Source organism: Octodon degus, unplaced genomic scaffold, assembly GCF_000260255.1.
Source record: "Octodon degus isolate 3935 unplaced genomic scaffold, OctDeg1.0 scaffold00011, whole genome shotgun sequence".
NCBI classification, from domain to species: Eukaryota; Metazoa; Chordata; class Mammalia; order Rodentia; family Octodontidae; genus Octodon; species Octodon degus.
This window is the reverse complement of record NW_004524587.1, coordinates 8,971,450-8,998,244: the sequence shown is the minus strand read 5'-3', so window position 1 is coordinate 8,998,244 and position 26,795 is coordinate 8,971,450. Positions and strand designations below refer to the sequence as shown.

Here is a 26,795-nt window from a genome sequence, read left to right as displayed (position 1 = left end):
AATATCTTCCATGCCTCTGTTAAACTTTTGAACATATTAGATGTAATTACTTTTTAGGTGGCCTCTTTCCCTAATTCTGTAGTGACTATAGTAGTCCCTTGCTATTTTGTGGTTTGACTTTTGTGGACTTGCAGTTTCTCAGGTTTTCAAAAAATATTAATCTAAGTTATTGATCGTGATTTTTTTTTGCTGTATTGTGGGATTTTGCAGTATCGCACAGTATATGTATGTTGTTTAAATTACATAGGTTTATGAAAATGGTTAAGAACATTATAAGTGTTTTTTTAAAGTATGGGAAAGGGTTACAAGAGTATAGGAAGGGTTTATAAAGCCTTAATATATATAAACACTAAAATAAACGTAATGTGACTACTTTGCTGATTTTCACTTATCGCGGGGGCATCTGGAATGTAATCTCTGTGATAGATGGGGGACTTCTCTGTTTTATAAGTCTGGCAGGAGTGGTTTTATTTTATTTTTGGATTATGAGTTATTGGTATAAATATACATAGTATTGAAATTTCGTGCTAAATGATATAGACTATTATTAGTATAAATTCCTAGGAGACATTTCCACTACTACTCCAAAGTTTGGGCAAAGACCACACACAGCTTATTATCTCTTTGCACATGAGGTCAATTCTTTCTAATTAATTTTTAATGACTCTAGGTGTCTGGGTGTGTGTATGCATGTGAGGGAAGCACTGATTTCTTCTCCTTGCTCCCGCACGCCTTCCTATTATTACTGTTCAGCTCCCTCAGATGTCAGGACTTGCACAGCTCCACCATTCACACTCATCTTGGCCAACACATCAGCCCAACTCCCTTTAATGTATTTGGTACAGGGTCTTGCTGTGCAGCTCAGACTCATAGTGATCCTCCTGTGTCAGCCTCCCCAGCACTGGGATTACAGGTGTGCACCACTACACTCTGTTTCAGTGTCCTGCACAGTGTGCCTGGGGCGGCGCCGGCATGGCATGTGGTACAGGGGACAGAACACAGGTCCTTGCACTTTCCAGGCAAGTGCTTAGACCACTGAATTATCTCCCCTGCCCAATAATATCCTTTCAATTGAGAAATTACTTATGCCTTTCCATTTATGCAAGCTTTTATTCATCTAATTCTTGAATATTTAAATCTTTCTTCATATATGTCTTAAATATTGATTGTTAAGCTTACTCTGATTTGCTCATGTTGTGAATAAGATGTTGCCTTCTCCCGCCAAAAAAAGATATTGCCTTTCCTAGTACTTATCCACAAAATAGATTGATCTGTTATTGTAATTCATAATATCAATAATTTTTTAAAAATCATGATATTGAATCATCTTTGAACTCCTGGAACAAAACTCTAACCAGAGCTGAACTGTTTTGCTACAATTTTCCAGAGAAGCATGCAAAATTATCCTTACTCTGTTATAATAACACCAGAAACACCCCAAAAGAGCTTTTAATGTGAGAAGATTGGCACTTTTCTATGATTGATCAGGGATGAAAATTTTCCAGGAGATCTTGGGATTGTGATGACAGAAAGTACAGAAGAAAAAGACTTAGTACTGAGCAGGAAAAATTTAACACAGATGGCTGCAGGCCTCATGACAAGGGGCACTTTCACAACACTCGAGTATGAAAGCCAACTTAGATGTTTAACTACTAGGTTATATGCTTCTCCATCATTCCTCGTTTCTAGGATTATTAGTCCGAATGTGGCATTGGGAATTAATATTAAGAACAAAAAGTAATGTGTTTTAATTATGATGAAAGTTTATTTCTCTGTCATATATAATCTGAAGCCAGGCAGTATAGGGCTGACGCTGAGCTCCTTCCGCTGTGTCATCTCCAGGGCTGTATCCACGTTTGCAGAATTTAAGACATTCACCCTTGACAACACTTCACCAGCCAGGGCAGGTATGTGGCCAGGAGGCCATGCCCCTTGTCTTCAAGAACAGTCACCTTTCTTCAGTTTGTTTGATAGATTACTCAGAAAGCCACACTTTTCTTTAAAGGTACTGGGGAGTATGTTATTTTTTTCCTAGAAGGCCACATGCCTTGATAGAGATTTTTCCATGATATAAAAAAGGAAGAATAGACACAGAGAGCAAATGATCTATGTCTCTCCAGACCTATTGCAGAAGTTTGTGACTTAGTTTATATTTGTCCTAGCACTCTGAGGAATAGGGCCTTTGTAGTTATCTAGGGGCTTTAGTTTTACATCCATAAACTCAGGCAACTGGTTTATGATCCAACTGTTTGGAGCCAGTATTTACGTGATGCTGCGATTTCCTAATTCCTTCTTATTTCTTTAGACAAGCCCTTGCTCCTACCTAGGAATCTGCATCCTGAACCTGGGAAGAAGAGAAAAGCAGCATTATTGCTAAAATCAAAGTAATCCCCAGGTAACATTCTGTCCAAATGCGGGGTCCATTCCCTGTCTGAATGGAGGAAAGCGTGTATTTAACTTGTTTCAGAAACAGCGAAAATCAGCATCAGAGTAAGGCAGAGAATGGCTTCTGGCAACGTTTAGTGTCATGATCTCGAGTATGAGACACAGCCTACCTTCAGTAGCACAGAAATAAAACAGGATTCCACCAGGGAGTTGAGGCTGGAGCCTCTGGATCATGTCAATAACAAATGTTTATTGTACCCTTTCTTGTACCAGTGTTTCTCTAGCTGGTAATGGTGCTGAACACAAAATACAGTGCCTGCTCCTTCAAGCTACCAGAGAAGATACAGATTTAAATAAACTATTACCACTAAATCGGTGAACACTCAGGCCAAGTACCAAGTAGCACAAGGTGTTGCAATGGCAGATGATGGGGTCTGGCTTTATTCTGAGTGCTCAGAGAAGGCTTGGTTTCCATGGGACATGGCATTTGAACTGACACTTCTGGTAGCAGTCAAGAGGTAGGGTAAGAACAGACCCAGCGGTTAGAGAACTGCATGTTTGACAAATAGGGCAGAAGCTGAGAGCAGAGGGAAGGAGAGAGATGAGAGGTTGGGGAGGAGGGTGGAGGCCAACTATCACCTTCCGTTAGGACAGCTCTAGAGGAACCAGGTGTCAGGAAGAAAGGCCTACACCATCAGCGGCTGGGAGCGGAATTTAAGGGTTGTCAAATCCGCTGGCTTTTAGTTGTCCCTTCTCCGGGGCTTATTTTTAGTAGGGTTATTTTTGTTACATTTGGTGACGGTTGGTAGAGTTTCTACTAACATATCTATGAGAGCCAGACGTGCCACAAATCCTGCAGTCTTGCTTACTGAGAAAGTTTTCAGATGTCTTGGTGGATATTCGTGCAGAGAAAAGTCCTATTTATAACTTACTTGAATCCAGAACCTAATTGTTTCCTGGATAAACACAACACATTTTTGCAGTTTTAACATATACTGACACTCCAGTAATACAACTAATTTTAAAATCAGGAGAACATTGTCTTGTGTGTCCCTAAGACTCTTACTAAAAAGTATTCACTATTTTGGATTAGATTTTTAAGATTTTTGAAGCCCCAAAAGAAGACATAGCTTAGTGGCTGTAGCACTGAGGTCAGTACTATATATGATGACAAAAATCCATCCATGTCATTAGGTCTACTGTAGTATGACAAAGTATTTGCATATTGAATGGTGTTATTTTATTACATATTATATTCCCTTTATTTGTCCTTTATTACATTTAGGCATAATTAGTTTAAAAATGTAAGTCACTATTGACGATTTTCTCAGCCATTATTTACAAGTTTCATGGCAAGAATAAAATAGATATGATGAAATATTTCCTCAAAAAAGGCATGCTGGGTCTGACTGTGGTGCGCTGGTCCAGTCCACCCGGTTGCATCTGCGGTTTTACCGAGACACAGGTTCCTGTCACCACTTCTTACACTGGGCACCCCCCAACGCCCGCACTGGATCCCCACCTCTAATTCCCCCCAAAGGTATCAATTTTCTGTCTTTTTATGTCTTCAGAGAAATCCCTGCTCCTAAATATCAGCTTTCTGAGCCTGGGAAGAAGTAAAAACCAACACTCACTAATAAAAGCAATTGTGGCGATGGAGGACTGGAGGCATTTTTAGGGATTAGGGATTAGGGTCTTTTGCACTGAGCTACACTCCCAGACCTTTTTAAAACTGAGACCTTTGCTAAGTCTGTAATTTATCTCAAACTGGGCCCGAACTTGCTATCCTCCTGCCTCAGCCTTCCCGGGTGCTGGAAATATAAGCTGAAGCCACCAAGGCCGGCGTGGACCCTGCTTCTCGCCTCTTTTCCTCGACTCTCAGAGGGTAAACGCGCCCACTAGTCTACTCGTCCGAGATGGGCGAAGTGGACCAGAGCAAGGGCTGGGCAGCCAGGACTCCAGCCTCAAGAGGCGGGGCCAAGGCACCACCGAGAAGGAGTGATGCGGTTCCTAGAGACGCCCGGGCGCGCCTGGTGACGCATTTCCGGTAGCGCCGCGGAGCAGCCCGCTGTAGAGGTGAGTGTGGTATGCTGGTGCCAAAGCTCTGCAGGGCGCTCTTCCACCTTGACTGTAGAGCTGTTTTTCTCACACGCAGCTTTATCTCAGAGGCTGAGCTGGGAGGAGGGAGCAGGGCTGCGGCCTGGGGTCCCTCTTCTGCCCTTCGTCCACTCCCACTTTGAACCTGGTGGTCGGATGTGAAGCAACCCGTGGAAGGCCAGGTCTCTTACGTAGCCTCGTGCCCCAGGCAGCTGGCATTTGATCTTTTGGGAAAGATGTGTCGGTGCCGCCAACAGGTGGAATGCTCGCGGGGACCAAGTGGTCCGAGCTGATGCCAATTCTTTTAGCGTGTCGAGGTCGTGGGGCTTACCTTTCAAGTTTGAATTTAACATGCCCGCCCCGCCCCGCGCGCACCTGACTTAGGGTCATGAATTGGGCGATAAGGAATGCCAAAAAAGCAGAGCCTTCTCCAGCCATGTAGAAGCAGAATAAGTCTTTTGAAGGGCACACTCTACTAGAGTGATGACGGGACCCAAAGGCAGTTGGCCCTGCTTCTCTCCCACAAAGGGTAACAGTGACCTGGAGATGACTTCGTGAATTGAAGTTTCTCCCCAGTTTGAGCTAAAATTTTTTTTAAAAAAACTTATTGATTTAAGTTGTGGGACCTTGTGGAGAGACTTTATTGTAAACGTAGAAGCCTAAATTTTATTGGGTTATTTTGGCCCTTTTATGGCTATTTGTTATTGGTTTCTGTGCCTGGCTTAACACTTTAAAAAAAATTATTTATTTGTTTGGTACAGTGTCTCGCTATGCAGGTCGGACTCGTAGTGATCCTCCTGTCTCAGCCTCCCCAGCGCTGGGATTACAGGGGTGCGCCACAACGCTCTGTCTCAGTGGCCAGCTGGGTGCGGGACTGGCACATCATGTGGTACCAGGGTTCGATCCCAGTCCATGCACTTTCCAGGCAGCCACTTAGACCTCTGAGCTATCTCTCCAGCCCCTGGCTTAGCATTTTCTTGTATGACTACTGGATAAGATCTTAAAAAGTATGTTAGGCTTGCTAGACATCTGGCCTCTATTAAATCATAAGGCTGGCAGTCAGGCTGTACAGAGTCTTATGGTAGGTTTCCTTGCTTGTTTGTAGTTTGCTTACTTGGTGACCCTGTCTACTTTCTTTTGGGACCATAAAAGGCTTTGTAATCTCTTCACAGATAACAGTAGGAATCATAGCCTTCAGTGAACTCTGTCCCCTCAAGTGCATGTCCTTTGGGATCACATATTGTTAGCCTAAGTTTATGTTCCCAGGGCATGGTCATTGTGTTGCTCAAAATAAAATATATCCTTAGATTTTTTTTTTTTTTTCTTTTGCTTTTTGAGACATGGTCTCACAGAGTAGTCCAGGCTGACCTTGAACTAAGGATCATCCTTCTGCCTTAGACTTTTGAGTTCTGGGATTACAGGTATGGCCCACCATGCCCAGCGGTAGAATTGAAATTACTATTTTAATGTCAGCAACTTCCACAATATAGTTAGGAATTTGCTCAGTTATAGAATCACATAAAATAATTATAATATTGGTAATTCATATTACCAATTTGTCACATGAAGACAAATTTATTACCTAGAGCACAGTATTTATACAAGTCATTTTATCATTAGCCTTATAGTATTTAGTTAAAATACTGTTTTCCAAAGTTCTTGGTTCATGACATTCTCAGTATTTCACTGTGGGTTTGTTATTTAGTTGTAGTGAGGCTTATTGGTAGTTTGTATTCCATTTATTGTATTTTAGGACTTCCCCTTCACCCCATCCTAGTTGGGGGGTGTGTGTGTTTCAGAATATATAAAGCCAGCACAACTGTAATCTCAGGTACCTTGGTGTGTTAGGAGGGTGGGCAAGCCAAGAGGCTCACAAATGCAAAGCCATCCTGAGCACCTCAGCCAGACCTGTCTCAAAACCCATGGCTAGGGGTTCTTGGTAGTGAGCAGCAGCAGCCTAGCCTGGAGGAGCTCTGGGCCCTGAGCTAGTGAGTGGATTGCTCCCTTTTTCCTGGGCAGCTCCTATGTATACTCCTGACTGGATGCTGGCTGCCTGTACCTCATATCTTCTGGGGATCTGTATTACTCCAGTAGGTATGGCTTGCCTCACCTTTTCTGTCTGTCTCTCCCTAGCTCTGGCCCGTCTCTGAGAGGGACACAAGGTGATGGCAGCCATGCTTCTCCCATCCTGGCCACAGGTGAGCTCTGGGTTCTTAAGTTGAGGAAAACTGAAGGGAGTTGATAAGCCTTGGGATGGAAGCCTGGAACTGGTGGGAATGGTGCTGGGAGTGTGGCTGAGGCTGCAGGAGAGAGCCCAGAAGGTGGTGCATCATTTTCTGCACACCAGGAACTCTGCTCCTATACAGGAGAGCCCTTGGCAGAAAGCTCCGGGTGGATAGGGCTGTGGAAGCTCTGAGAGGGCGTGCTCTGTGCATAGGTGAGAGTGAAGGAGAATCATAGAGGTTATGAAAGAGGAGGAGCAGATCTGGTGGAAAGAATGGCGGTGCCTTTAAGGAGGAGGGAGAAGATGATGGAAGCAGATTAGGAGAGGAGAAAAGCAGGCAGTCCTGTGGGGCAGTGACCTGTCGTATCCTTATAAAGCTATAAGGCTTGGGATGTAGTAGCCAAGACTTCAAATCTCTGGTAGTGTTTGCTTCAGCAGCACATATATGTATCTCTGGTAAAAACTTTCGGCTTTCTCAAGAATTGGCAAACCAAAATTTCCATATACTTTGAGGGTCTTAATGGGCCCTTAAGGCTTATCCATGGACCTCCATGGATTCAAGGTTGGGAACAATAATCTTAGTGACATGGTTTGAGCTGTGCTGGCCTACAGCCTGCATACCATGCCCATTGTACAGGCTGTTTAGTTCTGGCCTCCCATTCCTGTGATAGTTGCCTGCTGTGTGCTTATTCTGCCAAGAAATGAAGACAAAGGGGAATAATGTGCCTAAGGTCTTGGCGTTATCAAGTGATTGTAACTGCCCATTATATCATAGCTGTGAACCAGTGATCAAATTTGTGACTGTTGTGTATAAAATAATTTTCAAGGGAGATTCAAAAGCAAGGGGACCATTCAGGAAAGAATCTACTGGGGCCAGGGATATAGTTCAGTGGCATAAGCACCTGTCTGGCAAGCACAAGGTCCTGAGTTTGATCCCCAGTACCACAAAAAAACCCCAAACTGATTCAGGTGATGTGGGCTTCATCAAGGAAAGTTGGTGAAGAGGAGCAATCTAATTCAAATAATGCTTGAGATGTAAAATCTACAGGACACAGAGGCAAAGATTTCGGTAGTAGAGAAGCAGAAGTATCAATAATCCCCCCCCCCAACCTCTCCAATTTTCTGTCTGAGGTTTCCTGTGTGGGTGGTATAGACACAGGCTGAGGAATGAATTTAGGAGGAGATGCCCACTTGCTAGGGACAGAGTCAAGGTGGCACTCAGGGGAGGCCATAGATTTTGTGCTGAAAAGTTACATGACTTGTCTGAGGTTACACAAAAAGGACTCATAAGGCCAGGGATTTAGCTCATTGTTGCCGCACCTGCCTGGCAAGCATGAGGTCCTGAGTTCAATTTCTAGTACAAAGAAAAACAGGACTCATAGAAACACCTAGAGGTTGAACTAAAATTATTGTCAAGAAGCTAAATCTGGACAGAGAGAGAAGAGACAAATCTCTCAGTGAGTCCATAAGGCTACAGAAACCTGAAATGGGCAGAAGGAGCATTTGCGCCTGAGGGTGACATGCAGTATCAGCCCTGAGCAGCAGAGCTTGTGCTGACCACATAGCCCAGTGCCAAAAAAGGGAGAATCCAGAAGTGTGGCCAAGCAGGTGGCCAGCAGTACAGCTGGTGTCTCTTCTTTCTCAGACCTTCTTAGAGAAAGATTAAAGACAGGAGAATGTGTGGAGGAAGGGCCAAAAATGCTGGGTGTTCAGGGAGACCCTGGCCTGGGCAGCTCTGATTTTCCTTGGCTGGCTATGCTGGAGCAAAGACTTCTGAGCCCTGAGTGAAAGTCTGTGATCAGAATTAGGGGGCAGATGATGTAGAAGCCAGGACTATTCTTTGGGGTGGCTTCGAGTGTGAGAGTGAGGGCAAGATGTGGGGAGTCAGGACTGAGGCTAGGCCCAAGAAAGTCTAGACCTTGTAGGAATGCAGTGAGATGCCTGGTGAATTGGTCCTGAGCCTTCTAGTAAGAGAGCTACCTAACAGCAGAGTTGCTTAAGGAGAATTTGCTTTTTCTTTGAGTCTAACTTAAGTCATCTTTTGTAAGTGTAAAAAATAATACAAGATTTCTCTGCTCTGCGTGGAGTTACATATTCCATAGTTTACTTTCCTCATGCTTTTTCTTAACCTCTCCCTTGCTATTAGTCATGTGATCTGTACAAGCTCCCTCTCTGAGCCCTTATACTGCCCTCTGCCCCTCACTTAGGGCCTGACCCATGGAATTGGCCCTAGGGCAGCAGGAACCTGTTGTTTCAGAAGTTGGTGACCTTTGAAGATGTGGCTGTGTACTTCAGCCAGACAGAATGGGATGCACTGTCGCCTGCACAGAGAGCCTTGTACAGGGATGTGATGCTGGAGAATTATGGGAATGTGGCCTCGCTGGGTAAGGTCTCTCTCTCCCTGGGATTTATATGCTTCTGTTGGGGTTTTCCTGGCACCATTCTCCCTGACAGGATGCAGGTGGGGCATTTGATAATGCTTCACTGAGAAGGAAACCCAGGGTTGTTTCTGATCTTGACAAATGTGTTGGGCCAGTATAACAGGACACTAGTATATGCTTCTAATCTACCTTGTGGAAGCTGTGTTTTGAACACTATCTAAAAAATAGTAGCTTCCTATTCCATGTTGGCATCTTCAGGGCTCCACCTTGTTTTATGTTGATTCTTTTTAAGGATCTTAGGCATTCTGAATATTTTAGTGTCCACTTTGGGCTGACTCTCCCAGCTTGCTCTGCGTGAGATCTCCTGGATCTGTCTGTGTTCTGTGACTTTCCTGAGCCCTCTATCCCTCATTCCTTCCAAAGTTCTTCCAAGCTTTTGGTCTCCCTCCCCATTGCTGAGGCAATTTGAGAAGTTTAGGAACTCATCTATGGGAGATTATTCATGTCTCTCCCCTTTCCTTTTCCCAAACCAGGATTTCCATTTCTCAAACCTGCTATGATCTCACAACTGGAGCGAGGAGGTGAGCTGGAGCACCCATTGCCATTGGCCACTGGAAGTGGAATAGGCCCTCAGGGTAAGGAAGGTACATAATGGCCAGCAACATACTGTATAAACATGCCATATTTATTAGCTAGCCATACAGAGCAAAAGTTAATTTGTAGGGTTTGGTTTTTTTTTAATGCTGGGGATTACACCCAGGACATTGGGTAAAAAGTCTTTATGATTTATAGAGATAGATCTATTGTGTCTGTTTTCACACACATTTATCTAACCCCTCCAGGTTTTTGTTTCAAGTGTCTTATTCTAACTTTTTAGTCCCAATTTTTTTTTCCATAATTTTATTGAGAAATAGCAATGAGACAGTTTCACATCAAATTGGTAGGACCGTTCCAACAATTAATACATTGCATACTGTCTTCCTAGTGGTTATTTGTTGTACAAGATGCAAATATGATACCCTATTTACAAACACTATTAGAACAAATCCCTGTATTCATGAAGAGAATGTAGCTATATATCCTAACCATTTTGAATACACAGATACAAAATGGTCATTCATCTGTATCCCCTTTTTTGTTTAGTTCTATCATTTAAATATTATAGGTTGGGGCTGGGGAGATGGCTCAGTGGAATAAGTGCTTCCCTGGCAAGCGCAAGGGCCTGAGTTCAATCCCTGGTTCCACTAAATAAATAAATAAATGAATAAATAAATAAAATAAATATTATAGGTATGTGATAGTCCCAATTTTGAATCCTGCCTTTCTCAGACAAAAATTAATGAATTTAATGCTTGCCATTTTCTAAGCATGTGTCACTTAATGTGGAGGATATAAAACTAATTTTTTATAGGTGGGAGTAGTTGAAAGTCTAGTCTTTATATGTCCTATCCCAACTAGACTGCTTGCTAGTTGTATCACTGAGCAGGTCAGTTATTTGAGATCTCTTAAGTTTTTGTGATCTTTTCTCTGAAAATGTAATAATAATAAAAAGGCAATACTGCTAGTCTTATAATGAGGTTACATGTATCAAGTGCTTAGTGGAGTAGGTGCTCTATTATGTTTATTTTGTGAGATGAGGACAGAGTAGTACATAGCAGAAGTAAAAAGGAAGTGCCCTAATTCCTTGCTTTGCAAATGTTGATATTAATATGAGTCACTTGAGAGTGTCTTAGAAATAAATAGATTATCAGTAACTAAGTCTTGGACAGAGCCATTTTTTTTTTTTTTTTTTTTTTGGTGGAACTGGGGATTGAACTCAGGCCCTTGCACTTGCCAGGCAAGCGTTTACTATACTGGGCTATCTCCTTGGCCCCTACATTTCTAATGTAGAATTCTGTTTCTAATCTTGTAAGGTCCTTAATCTATGATGTTTAGACCTCCTTCTGGTTTTTTGGTTTTTTTATGCTAGAACTTGAACCCAGGGTTAGAAATTGAACCCATGTGCTAGGCTGATGGTCTGTCACTGAACTACACTTCCAATCCAATTGCAGCAGATGGTCCTGAAATCTTTAAAGTCTCTGTGCAAGCCATCTTGATTTTAGCTGAGAATAAAAACATTAGTGCCATCCATGTATATAGGTTAATAGGGGTGAGGAGCCAAACAGGCTGGAGTTCAGTCAAGAAGGGAAGTACAGAGCGTGAGGCCCAGGATAGCATAGTTGACCTTCTTTTCTTTTCTTTTTTTTTTTTTTAAATTTTTGTTTATTTATTTGTGGTACCAGGGATTGAACTCAGGATCTTGCACTTGCCAGGGAAGCGCTTATTCTATTGAGCCATCTGCCCCTCCCTGACCTTTTCAAAAACTTTTTTCTAACCCATATGTGGTGACTTCCATTTACATCTCATTTGCTGGAACATTTGCCATCCTCACTATAAGAAAAGGTGGAAAATGTAGATTTTCTGCAACAACTGTCTTCTTTTTTTCTTCTTTTATCTGCCTCCTCTACCATCCTTACTGTGAGAAAAGGTAGAAGATGTAGACTTTCTTCTTTTTTTATAAGATTTTTTTTTTTTTTTTTTTTTTTTTATATTTTTTTTGGGGTGTGTGGGGGGGGCAGCTCAGCCCACCAGGGGGCGCAGCTGGCTGGTATGTGGTGCTGGGGGATCGAACCGCGGTCCCTGTGCTTTATCAAGCTTGTTCCAAGTAGGTGCCTTAGACCACTGAGCCATCTCTCCAGCCCCTAGACTTTCTTCTTTCTCTGAAACTTTTTCTTCTTTCTCCTCCTCTTCCTCTGTCCTTTCTCCTTTTCCCTCTTCTCTTTCTTCCTCCATCCTGCCTCTTCTCTTCACATTGTATTGGGTCCTGTACCTCTTCTTTCTTAAACATTTTCCACTTTTACTAATAAAGTACTCAATACCACGGGGATGAAAGTAGAAGAACCTGGTATGATAGCTAAAATGTTGATCTGGTGGGCAAGGCCTAGAATTTTATTTACTGCTGTCTTTTAACCACCATGTTATTGGTTGTGGCCCTGCCTTAGGCATAGCATGACTTGTTATCCTTTTAAATCATTAATTTGAAACATAATAATTCTAAGTGCTCAAAACAATACAAAAAGTGTCTAGTGAGAGGAAAAAGCCTACCTAACTTCATGTACCAGTTTGCTTTTGTAATCTTTTAGATTAGAAGTTTTCTAGGCATATGCAAAAATATATGTATATATCTCATGGTATCTTTTCTGTGTTTCTCTTATTTACTTTTTCACTAAACATTTTGCTGTAGACAACTTTTTGTTGGCACATACAGATTTATTTTGTCTTACCAGCTGTGTATTACACAAGTTACATACATTGTATGAGTGAATCTTAGGTTCTCTGGTTTAGTCTGGTGATATTAAAGAACTCTGATTGTGTGGTACTTCAGAATACAGATCTTTTTTTCTAACATGTTTCTTATGTGACATGTTGTGTTTTCTGTTTTTAAAGTAGGTACTAATATGCAGACAAACAGTAATTTGACAAAGGAAGTGTGTGAAGAAAAGGATAGCACATCATTTGAACTTCCAAGGGCTTTTCCCCTGGAAATAAACTTTTCAGAAACCTATATACCAGAGCAACTACAGAAAGTCTACTCAGCAGGAAGGATGAAGAAGGAAAACAGCAGCAACATGAAGGGAGCAGTAAAAGATGAAATAAGTTCCATGGAGGAGTATTCCATTAGTCACAGTCCAAACTTGTTTCAGCATCATAGTATCTCCACTGAACAGCAGTACCCTGATTGTATAGGACTGATGAAAACCTTTAGCTTTGACACAGAACTGATTAAGCATGAAATAATTAATACTGTGGAAAGACCTGTGAAATGTGAGGATTTAGTAGAAATCTTTAGATTTGACCCTCAACCTAATCAGTATCTAGAAAACTACACTGGGGAGAAGCCTTATCAGTGTGTGGAGTGTGGCAAAGCCTTCAACGTTATCACAGAATTAATTTGGCATCAGAGGTTTCATAGTGGGGAAAAACCCTTCAAATGTGTGGAATGTGGGAAGTGCTTCAGTTACAGTTCCCATTATCTCACACATCAGACAATCCACAGTGGGGAGAAGCCCTATCAGTGTAAAGTTTGTGGGAAGGCCTTTAGTGTTAATGGAAGTCTTAGTAGGCATCAGAGGATCCACACAGGAGAGAAGCCCTATCAGTGCCAGGAGTGTGGAATGGGGTTTAGCTGTAGTTCTGCATATATTACGCACCAGAGAGTTCACACTGGAGAGAAACCTTATGAGTGCAGTGACTGTGGGAAAGCTTTCAATGTTAATGCAAAATTAATACAGCATCAGAGAATCCACACTGGAGAAAAACCTTATGTATGCAGTGAGTGTGGGAAAGGCTTTAGGTGCAGCTCTCAGCTTAGGCAGCATCAGATTATCCATACTGGAGAGAAGCCCTATCAGTGTAAAGAGTGTAGAAAAGCCTTCAATAATAATGCAAAACTCATTCAGCATCAAAGAATTCACACAGGTGAGAAGCCCTATGGATGCAATGAATGTGGAAAAGCCTTCAGTGTCAAAGGGAAATTAATCCAGCACCAGAGAATCCACACTGGTGAGAAACCATATGGGTGTAATGAGTGTGGGAAGGCTTTCAGGTGTAACTCTCAGCTTCGGCAGCATCTGAGGATCCATACTGGGGAGAAGCCCTACAAGTGTGATGAGTGTGGAAAGGCTTTCGATGTCAATGCAAAACTAATGCAACATCAGAGAGTTCACACTGGAGAGAAACCATTTGAATGTAATGAATGTGGGAAATGCTTTACTTCTAAAAGAAACCTACTTGATCATCACCGAATCCATACTGGAGAAAAGCCTTATCAGTGCAAAGAATGTGGCAAAGCTTTCAGTATCAATGCCATGTTAACTAGACATCAGCGAATACATACTGGAGAGAAACCTTTCAAATGTATGGAATGTGAAAAGGCATTCAGCTGTAGCTCTGACTATATTGTACACCAGAGAATTCTTACTGGAGAAAAACCCTTTCAGTGTAAGTAGTGTGGAAAAGCCTTCCATGTTAATGCCCATTTAATTCGGCATCAGAGAAGCCACACTGGGGAGAAACCTTTCCGATGTGTAGAGTGTGGCAAAGGCTTCAGCTTTAGTTCTGACTGTATTATACACCAGACTGTCCACACTTGGAAAAAACCTCATGTGTGTAATATCTGTGGGAAAGCTTTCAGGTTTACCTTCCAACTTGGTCAGCATCAGAGTATCCATAATGAAGGAAAATCTTAGTAATGAGAGGGATGTAGGAGCTCTGAAAATTAATGCTGAAATGGATCATGAATCATCAGATTTACCTTGGAGGAATTCTCTGGGAGGGAAGTGAATGTGGCAAAGTCTTCACATGGAAACACATCTTTTCCCATTTTATTCAATTTTTAATGAATATCACCAGTTAAAAAATAACATTTTGTACCACCAACCAACTAGAAAGTATTGGGGGGAAAAATCTCTCCTCAGCAGCATCAAGAGCAGTAGATATTCTAGGAACAAATAATTGTTTTATGGAACCTATGTGATGAAAATTGTAGTTCTCCACCAAGGGCCACTGGAGGAAGCTTTAATAAACAGGAAAAGAATGTTCTTATATAGGAAAACCCATATTGTAAAGGTGTCTGCTGTACCTAAACTAATTTATTTCTGTTTAATTTTTGGTACAAACATGTATTTTGTAAAGAGGAAATACAAAACTTTTTAAAATAGCAGATGAATGCTAGAAACAAAATCAATGACTTGATCATTCAAAATTATGTTTTTAAGTACTCCCAAATAAAGCTAAAAAGGTAAAGCATAAAAATTGAAAATTTCATTATAAAATTTGTGACATATAGTATTTAGAGGGCCGGCCAAGTAGTTCAACGGATTAAAGTGCCTGCAAGCAGGCACAGGGGCTGGGGTTTTTATCCCCAGGTATGCCATGCCAGCTCCGCCCCCAGGGCACACTGAGATGGCAGTTGAGACTGGGCATAGTGGCATGTGTCTGTAATCCCAGTTCTTGGGAGGCTGTAAACAGGTGGATCACAAGTCTGATCTAGTGAGACCCTGAACACACTGTAGGCCATTCCCTAAAAAATACAAAGAAGAGGATAGTATTGAATATACACAAAGATTTTAGAGTTAAAAGTAATTTAATAAGAACCAGCAAGTAATAAGCTTTTTTTAAGGGGTGGTTCTAGGAATCAAACTCAGTTTGTCACACTTGCCAAGAAAGTGTGCTGCTGAGCTAAAACCCAGGCCTCCAGGTAGCTTTTAAAAGTATAAAAATGATTATTAAACTAAAAGGTGTTCATCTCATTGGTACTCCAAGGAGTAAAAATTAGTATGACTTTTTCGTGTGTGTGTGTGTGTGTGTGTGTGTGTGTGTGTTACCTGTGCATATGGCTTGCTTTTAAAATGTTTATTGTAGATGCCCTTTATGTAATATATGCAGATATAAGTACATTCCTATTTTGTAGTAAGGGACTCCTGCAAACATAATTCTCGAAGTCCTAAAAAAATGTACTTACCTTGGATTCCTACTCTTCAGTGCTTGTCAAGGTCTCTGGTTTTAGGAAGTCTCAAAATACTCTTCAAATGAGACTCTTCTGCTCCTTCAAAACAATAAATGAGTGAAGTTGTTTTGAATGGTAGTAATTGATGAAGGTGAAGAACTGAAGAATATGTGTTCTGTAAAAAGGGAAGCCTCTCTGCTCAGCAGCTGCAAGGTGTAGGCTGGAGTAGGATTAGTGTTCAAAAAGTTAGAAATTGAGTGTAAAAAGACTGAAATGCCTGTCTCTATCCTTCCTCTCCTCCCTCAGTTGAGGTTAAGATTTATAGTCCAGAAGCCATGAACAGTGAAGGAGAAAAAGTCCATTTTCTAAGTAATGATTTTCTGAAATAACTTACAAAAATCTATGTGAACTCCTTATAGAGATGAAAGTGGTTCATTGCAAATTTTTCTGCATCGTCAGCTTTTAAGAGGTATAAAGGAAAACTTAACACTTCTGATCCCCAATATGTATTTCCAACAATCAATTCTTTTGTGGATACTTATTAGAATTGGAATTCTAACTAAGAATAAATGCAAACCCCACAGTTTAAGTGCTCAATGACAAAAGGTCACAGTAGTGGATCTGCAGGTTACCCATACTTCTGACTTGGCTAGAAATTTAGGGTTTCATGACTCAGTTCTATAATTTGTTGTAATAGACAAGATGGAGGGAAACGCTCTTACCAGTTAGATTTACATCATAAAGGGTACATATGAGCAGATGAGTTTCTTAGGGCATGGTCCAGAGGTCTCAGATGCCTCTATGGAATTGTGCACTGCCCTGTGTACTTGTGCATCACTGTATTCACTGTCCCCACAGACCCTCTCTGAAATCAGTTTCTGTTATTTCCAGAGATCCCATTATGTACCAATGCTGGATTAAATCATTGGCTACCAATAAACCTCTTCTTCCTAAAAGCCAGGATGAGGCTGGTTCTTCTGGCAGCCATGTCCCAAATCATGCTATGTGGAAACATACCATTAATTACCTCATTAGGAAACAGGTATGAAAGGGGCTTATGAGTAACAAAAGATGATATGTTCAGACCAACTTGCGAAGTTCCAAATGTTGTAGAAGCTTTTTATACAGAGCATTTTATTTTTAGTATTTATTTTGTGGTGCTGAGGATTGAAACTGGGAACTCTACCACTGAGCTACACTACCACTAGCTTTTTAATTTTGAGGCAGTCTCACTAAATTGTCCATATTGGCCACAAAGTTATGATCTTCCTGCTTCAACCTGGAATTACAGATGTGTACCTAGGCTGGCCTTGAACCTATGACTGCCTGCCTCAGCCTCCCAAGGGCTAGGATTATAGACATACACCACCACACCCAGCCTCCAGATATATTTCTTATTGTCACTGGCTGTCATGAATCCCCACTGTAAAGGTAATGTAAATTAAAATTGCAGCAACAGTTTGAGTTTACAGGGGAAAAAGCTTTAGTAAAAATAAAGGGGAACACTGCTCTGACAAAGCAAGTTTCCTAGTAATGATAAATAGGAGATAAGGCTTCATAGAAACTGATGGGGATACAGGTCTGATGAGGTGGGTCACAGTGTCCTATTCACAAAAGAACAATTTTATAGGGCACTCACTGTGGTGGGATGGGGCCTGGTCCCTATCTCAGTCCTGAACTAGCTCTAGAGGAATCCTCATGACTTAAGGGACACGTTAGTTCCCATGAGATGAATGTTTCTGGGAGAGTATCTGTCACGTAAGGCTCTTCTACAATCCAAGGCAATCGTGGGTTTAGGATAAGGAGATTTCTGGCCATAGCTAAATGTGCTTGTAAATCTCTTCTGGTATATTCAGTCTTAAAGATACGAGGGAGGATATGTAAATTTAGGGTTAGCATACCTCGTTTTGCCAGTGCTTAGGTAGATTTCCTAAATGGCTAACATCACTACAAGCCGAACTGAGGAGGAGGATATGACCCGGAATTTTACATAGTGTTGATCAAGCTTTTTTTTTTTTTTAAACATTTATTTATTTATTGTGTGTGTGTGTGTGTGTGTGGCCAGCTCAGCCCACCAGGGGGTGGGGCTGGCTGGCATATGGTGCTGGGGGATCGAACCGCGGTCCCTGTGCTTTGCCAAGCTTGTTCCAAGTAGGTGCTTTAGACCACTGAGCCATCTCTCCAGCCCCTGATCAAGCTTTATTCTCTTAGCTACCTAGTGGACTTCTATTGGCTCAAGAGAAGAGTTACTATTTGGGGCAAAATCCACTTTTAAATTCCTGACTGCTTCATAAGAAAATACAAATCATGCTTTTAATAAGTAATAGATTAAGGACCAAGGCCTTTACCATTACGTTGTTCTTTGATTCAGCAATATAGCTTTGCCAGAAATCCATATACTTGGTCTTATGGGTTGGATTGAGTCTCTTGCCCTAAAGCTGTACGTGCTCAGAGGTTGGGATTGATGAAGGTGTTTGGGTCATAGGAATGCTGTTCTCATAGTGGATTCATCCACCAGTGAGTTAAGTGGCTGAGTGTTACTGGGAAGTGGGGGCTGGTCAGAAGAGGTCACTGGAGGCATGACCTGGAAGGGTGTACCTTTTCCCAGTCTTTTCTTCTGGCTGCCATGGTGTGAGTAGTTTTGCCTGCACTATGCCCCTCTCTTACGTTGTTTTCTGCCTTGGAGCCATAGTTAGAGGACTGTATTCACGAACCAAAAGCAAACCTAAGTTTTGGGTGGTAGGGGCTGGCGAGATAGCTCAGTGGGCTAAGCACCTGCTTGGCAAGCATAGGGACTAGGGTTGGCTCCCCAGTCCTGCATGCCATGTTGGTCCTGCCCCCAGGACACACTGAGCTAGTAACAGAGTCTGGGTGTGGTGGCACACGCCTGTAATCCCAGCACTGGGCAAGTTGAAAACAGGGTCACTATGAGTGTGAGCTGCGTAGTGAGACCCTGTACCAAATGCATTAAATAAATAAATAAATTAGAAACAGGAATTTTTTTCACTGTTCTGGAGGGGGGAGTCCAAGATCAAGGTGCCGCAATATTCAAGAGTCTGGGGAGGGCCTGATTCCTGATTCAGAGATTGTAGTTTCTTGCTACGTCCTCATACAATGGAAGACACAGCATGGCTATCTAAGGTCTTTGTTTAAAATAAGAGAATCCTATTAAAAAGGGCAGGGTCTCCTAGATCACCTCCAATAGGCCCTGTCTCCTAATATTGTCACATTAATGATTAGGTTTTTTATTTATGTATGTATGTATGTATGTATGTATGTATGTGTGTGTGTGGCCAGCTCAGCCCACCAGGGGGCGGGGCTGGCTGGCATGTGGTGCTGGGGGATTGAACTGCGGTCCCTGTGCTTTGCTAAGCTTTTTCTAAGTAGGTGCTTTAGACCACTGAGCCATCTCACCAGCCCAATGATTAGGTTTTTAACACATGAACATTCAGACCATGTCAGTGTGTATATGTTTGTGACTGTTATTTCCTCTTGGCAAATTAGCTTTTCTGTTGATATATTAGGTGTTTATCTCTTGTAACAGTTTTGGCCTAAATTCTATTTTGTCTTATTAGTGTAGACACCACAGCGCTCTTTTTGTTATAGTTTGCACGGACTGTCTTTGTCTATCCTTTCACTTTCAACCTCTGTGGTTTTAGATCTAAACTAGAGAAGTGAGTTTTGTAGTGTCAGCATATAATGGGATCATTTAAAAAATTATTCTGGGGGCCAGGGAGATGGCTCAGTGGAATAAGTGCTTCCCTGACAAGCGCAAGGGCCTGAGTTCAATCCCCAGTTCCACAAAATAAAATAAATAAATAAATAAATAAATAAATAAATAAATAAATAAAATAATCATTCTGGCTGGAGATATAGCTCAATGGTGCCAGGACCTGCTTGGCAAGTGCAAGGTCATGAGTTCAATTCCTAGTACCCCCCCAAATCTATTCTAATCTTTGCCTTTTTTTTTTTTTTTTTTTTCGGAACTGGGGATTGAACTCAGGCCCTTGTGCTTGCCAGGCAGGTACTTATTCTCCTGAGCTATCTCCCCTGCTCCTGATCTTTGCCTTTTGACTGCAGTGTTTTGGTTTTTTTGTTTTTGTTTTTTTACATTTGAAATAATTACTGATAAAGAAGAACTTATTTCTGCCATTTGCTGTTTGTTTTCTGTTTACCACAGCTATTTTTTTTCAGTCCCTCCTCTGCAGCTTACCTTTTATTTGATCATTTTGGTTGCTTCTTTATTTTTCTGTATAATATTTAAGTTTTCTTTTTAATGGTTACCATGAGGATTGCAATTAATATCTTAAATTTATAACACTCTGGTTTGAATTAATACCAAATGCTATGGCTTAGATATGGTTGAAGTATATCCTTTGTCAAATGTTCATGTGTTGGCAGCTTATGACACATTGCCAGTCTGCCAGTGGGGGAGTGGTGAATCTTGAAGAGGTAATTAGGTATAGCATTCAATGAGTCAGCCCAAGGCTTTGTTGGCTGTGGTGGAAAAGCACACAGGTTGGTGAGTATGACATGGCACCAGGCAGTCTCGTTGGCAAGAGTGAGGATGGACCTGGGCAGCCTTCACAGAGGTTCCTTCAGGACAGTGTGGACATTTCCAGAAGAATGAATGCTACACCTGCTGCTTGTGAGTTTGTCTCGGGGCCATGAAGATAGGCCATCAGTGGCCTATTTTATTTAGGACTGAGGACCCTTTGGGAGATCTCACTCTGAAGAAAGACCAAGCCAAACCAGGTGCTGCAGGCTGGGCACAGACCCAGTGGAGCAGCCACTGCTAGAGGGAGCAGATTTGTGAGTCCACATGTGACCACTCTGGGAGCCCCCAGATACACCATGGGGTGAGGACTTGAGGGCTGGGCATCCTGGGATCCCTGGGGAGTGCTCTTGTAATGCTTGCTGCTGCACCCAGCCCACATGGTCAGAGTGGTCCTCTGTATGGTTCTGTGTAGCTTAAATGCATTTTTATTTTCACATTCAGAGATTTTGCTAATCCTCTAGGCCCAAGGCTCCTTTTCCTTCTCTGACCCAGACCCACCAAGGCACCAGCACACTTCCCAGGGGAGCCCAGTCTCCTCTGACCTCAGGTAAGAAGCCCTTGGCTGCTCCTCTGAGGGGCTTGAGGTTCTACCAGTTCAGAAGCTGCCATTCACGAGGTGCCCCGCACACAGCATACATGGTGTACTCCTGCACATGCATGGGCTGCCCTCACGTACTTGTCCTGTCCATTGGGTATGGCAGGGGACAGCCAGACACCCGGATCCCAGAGCAAGCCGGCAGGGTTGGTGTGTCCAGGAGCGCTCACTTCCAGTCACACCCACGGTCCACTTATATCCACATAAAACTTTCCACTCTGTCCTCAGACACCTGCATAGACAACTATATTGTGGATGTTCACTCTACAGACACCATGCAGCTGGTGCACCACCTCAGACGCAGGCTGTCAGGACAGAGCACATACCCTCAGCAGAGGGGACTTCTTTCCTGTTTTCTTCTGTCCTCTCCTGTTCCTTCTTACCTGCTTCCTTCCTTCTCCGACTCCCAGAATCTGGAGAGACATGGGGGTGGTGGAGAGGGGCCAGAGTTAGGGGGTTAGGGGAGGTGATGTGACTCAGGAGGACAGACCTGGAGGTATGAGCAGATTCGAGGGAGGACTCCCGTTTCCTGCATAGCTACCATCCTGCTGGCCTTGTTCCTGAGGCATAACAAGATCTCACTAAGGAAGACCAGGCCAAGTGCTTCAGGCTACAAACCTGCTCAACACAGCAGGGCCCAGGTGAGCCCTCAAGACGCTTTCGTGCAGTACTGGTTTCCCGAGGTGGTGTCTGGGCCTTGCAGCGGGGAGAGCAGAACCTCTCCCATCTGTCTGTCATAGCACTGTGTGACATGACCTGTAAGTGTCATCACTTCCACTTCCCTGAGGAGAACATTCTGATGTAGATATATAGGCCCAGGTTCTGGGCAGCCAGTGACTACTTGGGTAGCACCATGCAAGAGTTGTACCTTCTGTGTGCCTCATGGCTTCACCTGTGAAAGCAAGGCTGCCTGTGGGTATCTGCAAGGGACACCCTGAGACAGAAAATAAGTCCTACTTGTCAAGAGCCTGGACAATGGAAGCTGTGTCCCTCCTGGGGTCCCAAGAGAGGCGCCACAGGGGCCTCATGCTGTCTATTCCAGCCATCCTTGTTCCCCTCCCATCCCAAACCTTTCTCCTGCCCTTTCCACCCGTCTCCATAATCCCTCCTGTTCACATCTGTCATCTCTCTCACTCCACAGTTCTTGGGGGTCTGAGAGGGTGGAGGGGGCTGCTACCACCTACCCGGCCTCCAACTTCCAAGGTTTTCCTGTGAAAACCTAAGGGGAGGACGAGCCATTTCCTCTGGAGGCCTGCAGACTGACCTGTGTGCAGTAATGCTATGGTAGGGGGTGGGCAAGAGCTCCCACTGGGGCTGGTGGAAGCCCTTCAGAGCCCACTCCGTCTGGACACAGACCAGGTGTTCATCAGTCCAGATGTCCAGCAGGTGTGGCTCTTTCTACGAGAAGTGTTCTCTTCTCCACCAACCCACTCTGTTTTGTGACCCCACTCATGATATACTCTCCTTCCTCAGTTTCTAGAGCTATGGAACAGCACATCTGGCCAGGATAGAGACCAATGCCCACCAGCTTGCTATTCCATTGTCATGTACCCCAGGGCCCAAGCTTGGGAGCTGCTCAGCTTCAGTGACACAGCTTGTAGCTTAACTCAGTACAAGATGGGTATTTTTGGCTTTTTGCTAATAGAGGAGTCAAGAAATGTCCCCTTTGAAGGAACTGCATGTCATCATGGTCATTACCCCTCACCCCAGACTCTGATCAGACTGAGTGTCTTTTCTTTGTGAGTTACAAACACTCCCAGAGGACTCCTGCACAATCACTCAGGTTCTCCATCATCTTAAGCAGGGGGGGAAATGGGGGCGGGCAGAAGCACATGGCCTAAACAGACTGCCTGCACCAGCACCTGGGCCTCACCTGGGCTCCCAGCTCCGTGACTTACTTGCCTGCAGATGCCACTCCTGGACACCTTCCTCCTGGTGCACTCTGCAGGAAGGGGTGGTCTGATGGGCACCTGTGAATGTGGGACAGTGTCACTGGGACCACAGCGCTATACAAGCATGTTTACTAATTCCTACCTGTTCTCACTGGGATTTTAAGGGGCAGGAGCAAATGATTTTTTGAGGGAGGAATGTAAAGAAAAAGAATAAAGATGCCTCCTGCCTTGCAGCACACAGATAAGCATGGTGAGTTAGATAATTTCTGCACATCTCATGCAGTAACTGAACACTGCCTGATGATGGCAAAGATGGTGACTGATTCTGCTTTCACCTTTGCAAGAGAAATGTGCTTAAATCCCTCGTTAGCATCTAGTTCATCTGATCAAACCAAATTCTTCCCTCCAGAGAGCAAGGGAACATTTGTGTGGCAGGACTACAGGGAGGCCTAGGGAATGTATGATAAAACCTAGGAAGAAACAAAGCCACACTATCATCAGTTTGCCTAGTCCTAGTTTTAGACACCTTTTTCTTTGCATGTAGATGAAGAAACTGGCTGAGAGAAGTATCTCCATGTCTGGGGTAACGCAGAAAGCTCCCAGATCTCTCCCTCAGGCACAAAGATGTACGCACAGAGCCTCCCCTAGACATGCAGTGACCCCCACATGCACAGACACCAGAGTGTTTCCCTGAGGACTTCAAAGGAAACATCCCTGTCAGAAAGCAAATGAGATGGTATAAGACCTCTGCTGGGCTGAGTGTCCCAGGGATGCTGTTGAGAAAGTATGGCCTGCTCTGGAGCTCCTGGGAGCTGGGCCTGGTGGAGGCTGGCCACGGTAGAGGTAGACCCAGAGTCCCCAGAATACACCTTGAGGGGGGCTAGAGGAGACAGCAGGACCCTTCTTCCCTAGACCACCTACCTTGCTTGTCTGCCCTGCTTGCTCAGGACATGGGTATCTTCACACCATGCACTGGGAGACCCAGCAGGGCCCCAGGCCATGCAGTCCAAGTCCTTAGTTTACCTGTGGAGAAACAGGCTCAGACATGGACAGAACACTCACTGGTCACATAGCAAAAGTGGCCTCAGGGCCCAGGTCATGAACACCTTCTGCAGTTGTGGGCACAAGGCCATCAGAAAGGGGAACACCCTGTTTCCTCCAGACTCCAGTTTTTTCACTGTGGGAAGTCAAGGCAGTAACTCTAAGAAGATCAACAATCACTGGGGACAGAACCTGGCATCTCAGGTCTGCTGTGGATATCCTTTGTGAATCTGGGCCTCTGGTTCCTGGTCAGTGCAGGGTGGGAGCTGTCCCAGGGCTCTGCAGGGCCCTTCCTGCCCCAATGGCCCTGATGTTTTCCTCCCTGCCTGCAGGTTTATCACTGTCCAGAGCAGGACCATCTGCTCAGACCCCAAGGATGAGAGGGTGAAGAAGGCAATAGCCTGCAAAGCCTCACAAAGTCACAGGAGAATTCCTGGTAGCCTGTGCCCCTGGCATTCACTACCCCACCCAGGGTCGCCTGGCTCCAGAAACAAGGAGCAGGCTCATGACCTGAAACCCCCATCCCTGTACCAAAGTGCGTTGCAGCTGGAGCCTGGGGTGGGGGTCTTCCCCTTCAGTCTGCAGCAGTGTATCTCCCTGTGGTGTAGGGCACACTCCCACCCCAGCCCATAACCCAGAGAACATCTAGGCCCACCCTGCCCTTCAGGAGGGGAGCCTCAAGCTTGGAGGAAAACATGTTGCCAAGAGACTGGAGGGTGGGGTGCAGAGGAGTCCAGCAGAGGCCCAGGAGGCCTGGCCAAGCAGGGTGCTGGAGCCACCTGCAGTTTCCTGCAGGTTGGTGAGCATCTTCAGTGGGAGGGACTTTCCTTGTCCTCTCTCCCCTAAGCTCCCCCACTCCCAGCATGCCCCTACTTTGGTCTGTTATTCTCTGGCCTTACCCAGACCAAGGACAACTTTTCCCCTACACATTGCATGCCAGCTTGTTCACTGCCCCTCCTGCAGGGGCGCTTGACCAATTCCTGGGAAACCCTGGAGGGGCTTCCTTGGCCTTCTCAGCAGGGGGCGCCCCTGCTTGGGGCAGGGCAGGGTTCTCGCAGACCCTTCTAGCTCCCTGTCCCAATCAAATGGCCCTCAGCACCGTCTGCACCTCCAGGGGCCTCCGCTTGCTCGGCAGCCTCTGGCCCGAACCTCCCGCCTGCAAGTGGCTGCCATCTTCCGGAAGTGTGGCTCCCACCCCCTGTGAGCCACCGAAATCCCACCCTCCTCGCGCGGGCCCTTCCTCCTGGAAGCCTTCCCGGACTGCGCAGCAGGCAGCGAGCCTCTCTGCTCTCCTGCCTCCAGCCCACGAGCTGCCCACGGTAAGCGGCGCTCGGCCTTCGCCCCGCGCGTCCATCCGCCCGGATTCCGGCCCACGTGCTGCGGATGCGCCGCGGGAGCTGGGCGCGGCCCGGCAACCACTGGCCTGACCGGCTCCGGCCGGCCCAAGGCGGCGTGGCTGAGCCTGGGCGGGGACCTCGCCCTGCGCAGAGCAGAGGAGGCGTCAGCGCCCTTCCTCTGCCCTCGCCGATGCCCCCTCCCGGGCGGGGGTCGAGGGGAACGGGCGCAGACGCCTGCAGGTTCCCGGCCACGCGAAGTCCAAGGAGGCGCCTTCCACAGCGGCCCCAGGCACCGAGCTCCTGGTGCAGTAATTTGCCGTGGGTCGCGGATCTCAGGTGATGGCAGAGACGCAGGCTGGGAGGGGCCCCTGACCTAACAGAGACCCGCAGTTTGTCCCTGCAGCCTATTAAATGAAGCAGGAGCCGAATTAAGCTGGTGAAGGGGTGCGTGTCTGCAGCCGGGCTGCGGGACAGGCTGAGGCAGGAGGTTTGTGAGTGTAAGGCCACTCTGGGCAACTTCATGAGACCTTGTTTCGAAAGAGAATAGAAGGGGCTGGGAATGTATTGAGGGTCTGGGTTCAACCCCCAGCAGTGAGGGACGAAGTGAGCGAAGCCTTGCCCATAGTGAAATCACGTGCCGACCAGGAGCACGTAAATAGATACAGCTGCTGTTGAGCACAGGGGTGAAGAGCGATGCTGGAGGGCACCTGGGAGTGGTCAGGCCTCCGCGTCCCCCAGAAGGTGAACGGTGGGTTCTGGACAGAAATCTGAATGCAGAATTAGGAACCAAGAATTAAGCAGCGGGCCCAGGGGTGTGAGGTGTGTGTGTGGGAGGAGAGGGGACTCTGTGGCTCTGTGGCTCCTGAGAAAGGGACTCGAGGGACCCCGAGAATTAGTGGCGCCCCCTGAAGGAGAGGCTCGGTGAACAGAGAGGAGGAGCTTGGCCCAGCATGGCTGCACCTCGCCCTTCCCTCATCCTAAACTCAGCCATGCCACCTCCCGTTGGCAGGCCTCGCAGGGCTCACTGATCGGTCAGGGATCCCCGATTCAGTGACTGAAGTCTAATCCTTACCACACTGTGTCCCCAACTTGGAGCTGCGGGTGATCTGAGCCAGCTGGGTCGGCACCTTGTGCATAGCACCTCGTGGAGTGGGCAAAGGCAGTGTGTCAGTAAAGGGAGAGCTGTGTCCTGCTTCTGGATGTGTCGCTTGTACAGCTCCATCAGCACCCGGTGTCCAGGGGTAGTTTCGGGGCAGTGTGCAGAAAGGGTGCAGGGGCGAGAAGAGGAGCGTGAGTAACCCAAGTGACCAGGCTAGTAGGAGCACCATTTCACAGGTGGAAATTAGAGCTGGGCTGCTCTCCTATTTCCACCAGAGGGCGCACCAGCCCTAAAGAAAGATCTGGAAGCTGATGGATGTTCTGGCTGGAGGCTTGGACTGGACTCTAGGTTTGCCCACCGTAGCTGCCCTTTGGGTAGGGGTGTGAGCCGTTGCTTCGCTCGCCTGTAAGGGAGCCCCAGGCTGCACTGCGTGGAATGCTGTTGGGACTTGCAGGGCCTCTAATTCGTGACCTGGCTTTACCGATATTGTTTCTTATGTAAAATACATGAGACATGGATTGTACCATTTTACCTAGAGTATATGATTCGATGACATTAGGCATAGGGCCAGGGAGATGGCTCAGTAGAATAAGCACTTACCTGGCAAGCACAAGGGCCTGAGTTCAACCCCTGGTTCCG

At 45.2% G+C, this 26,795-nt stretch overlaps 2 protein-coding genes across 2 annotated transcripts in view; both read left to right on the top strand.

Moving 5' to 3' along the window:
* Nucleotides 1–6,614: 6,614 nt before the first annotated feature.
* On the top strand, nt 6,615–14,415 carry Znf23 (zinc finger protein 23). Its single transcript, XM_023709377.1, is given in 4 exon segments — nt 6,615–6,680; nt 8,964–9,090; nt 9,621–9,722; nt 12,577–14,415. Coding segments are annotated over 4 exon segments (2,061 nt in total). The 5' UTR covers nt 6,615–6,647; the 3' UTR covers nt 14,376–14,415.
* Nucleotides 14,416–21,374: 6,959 nt separating this feature from the next.
* Nucleotides 21,375–26,795, top strand: part of LOC111815070 (transducin-like enhancer protein 2) — a 15,829-nt gene continuing 10,408 nt past the window's right edge. Inside the window, exons 1-3 of the mRNA XM_023709147.1 lie at nt 21,375–21,428; nt 24,053–24,156; nt 24,835–25,039. The gene's annotated coding sequence lies outside the window, so the exon portion shown is untranslated. The remainder of the gene's footprint in view (nt 21,429–24,052; nt 24,157–24,834; nt 25,040–26,795) is intronic.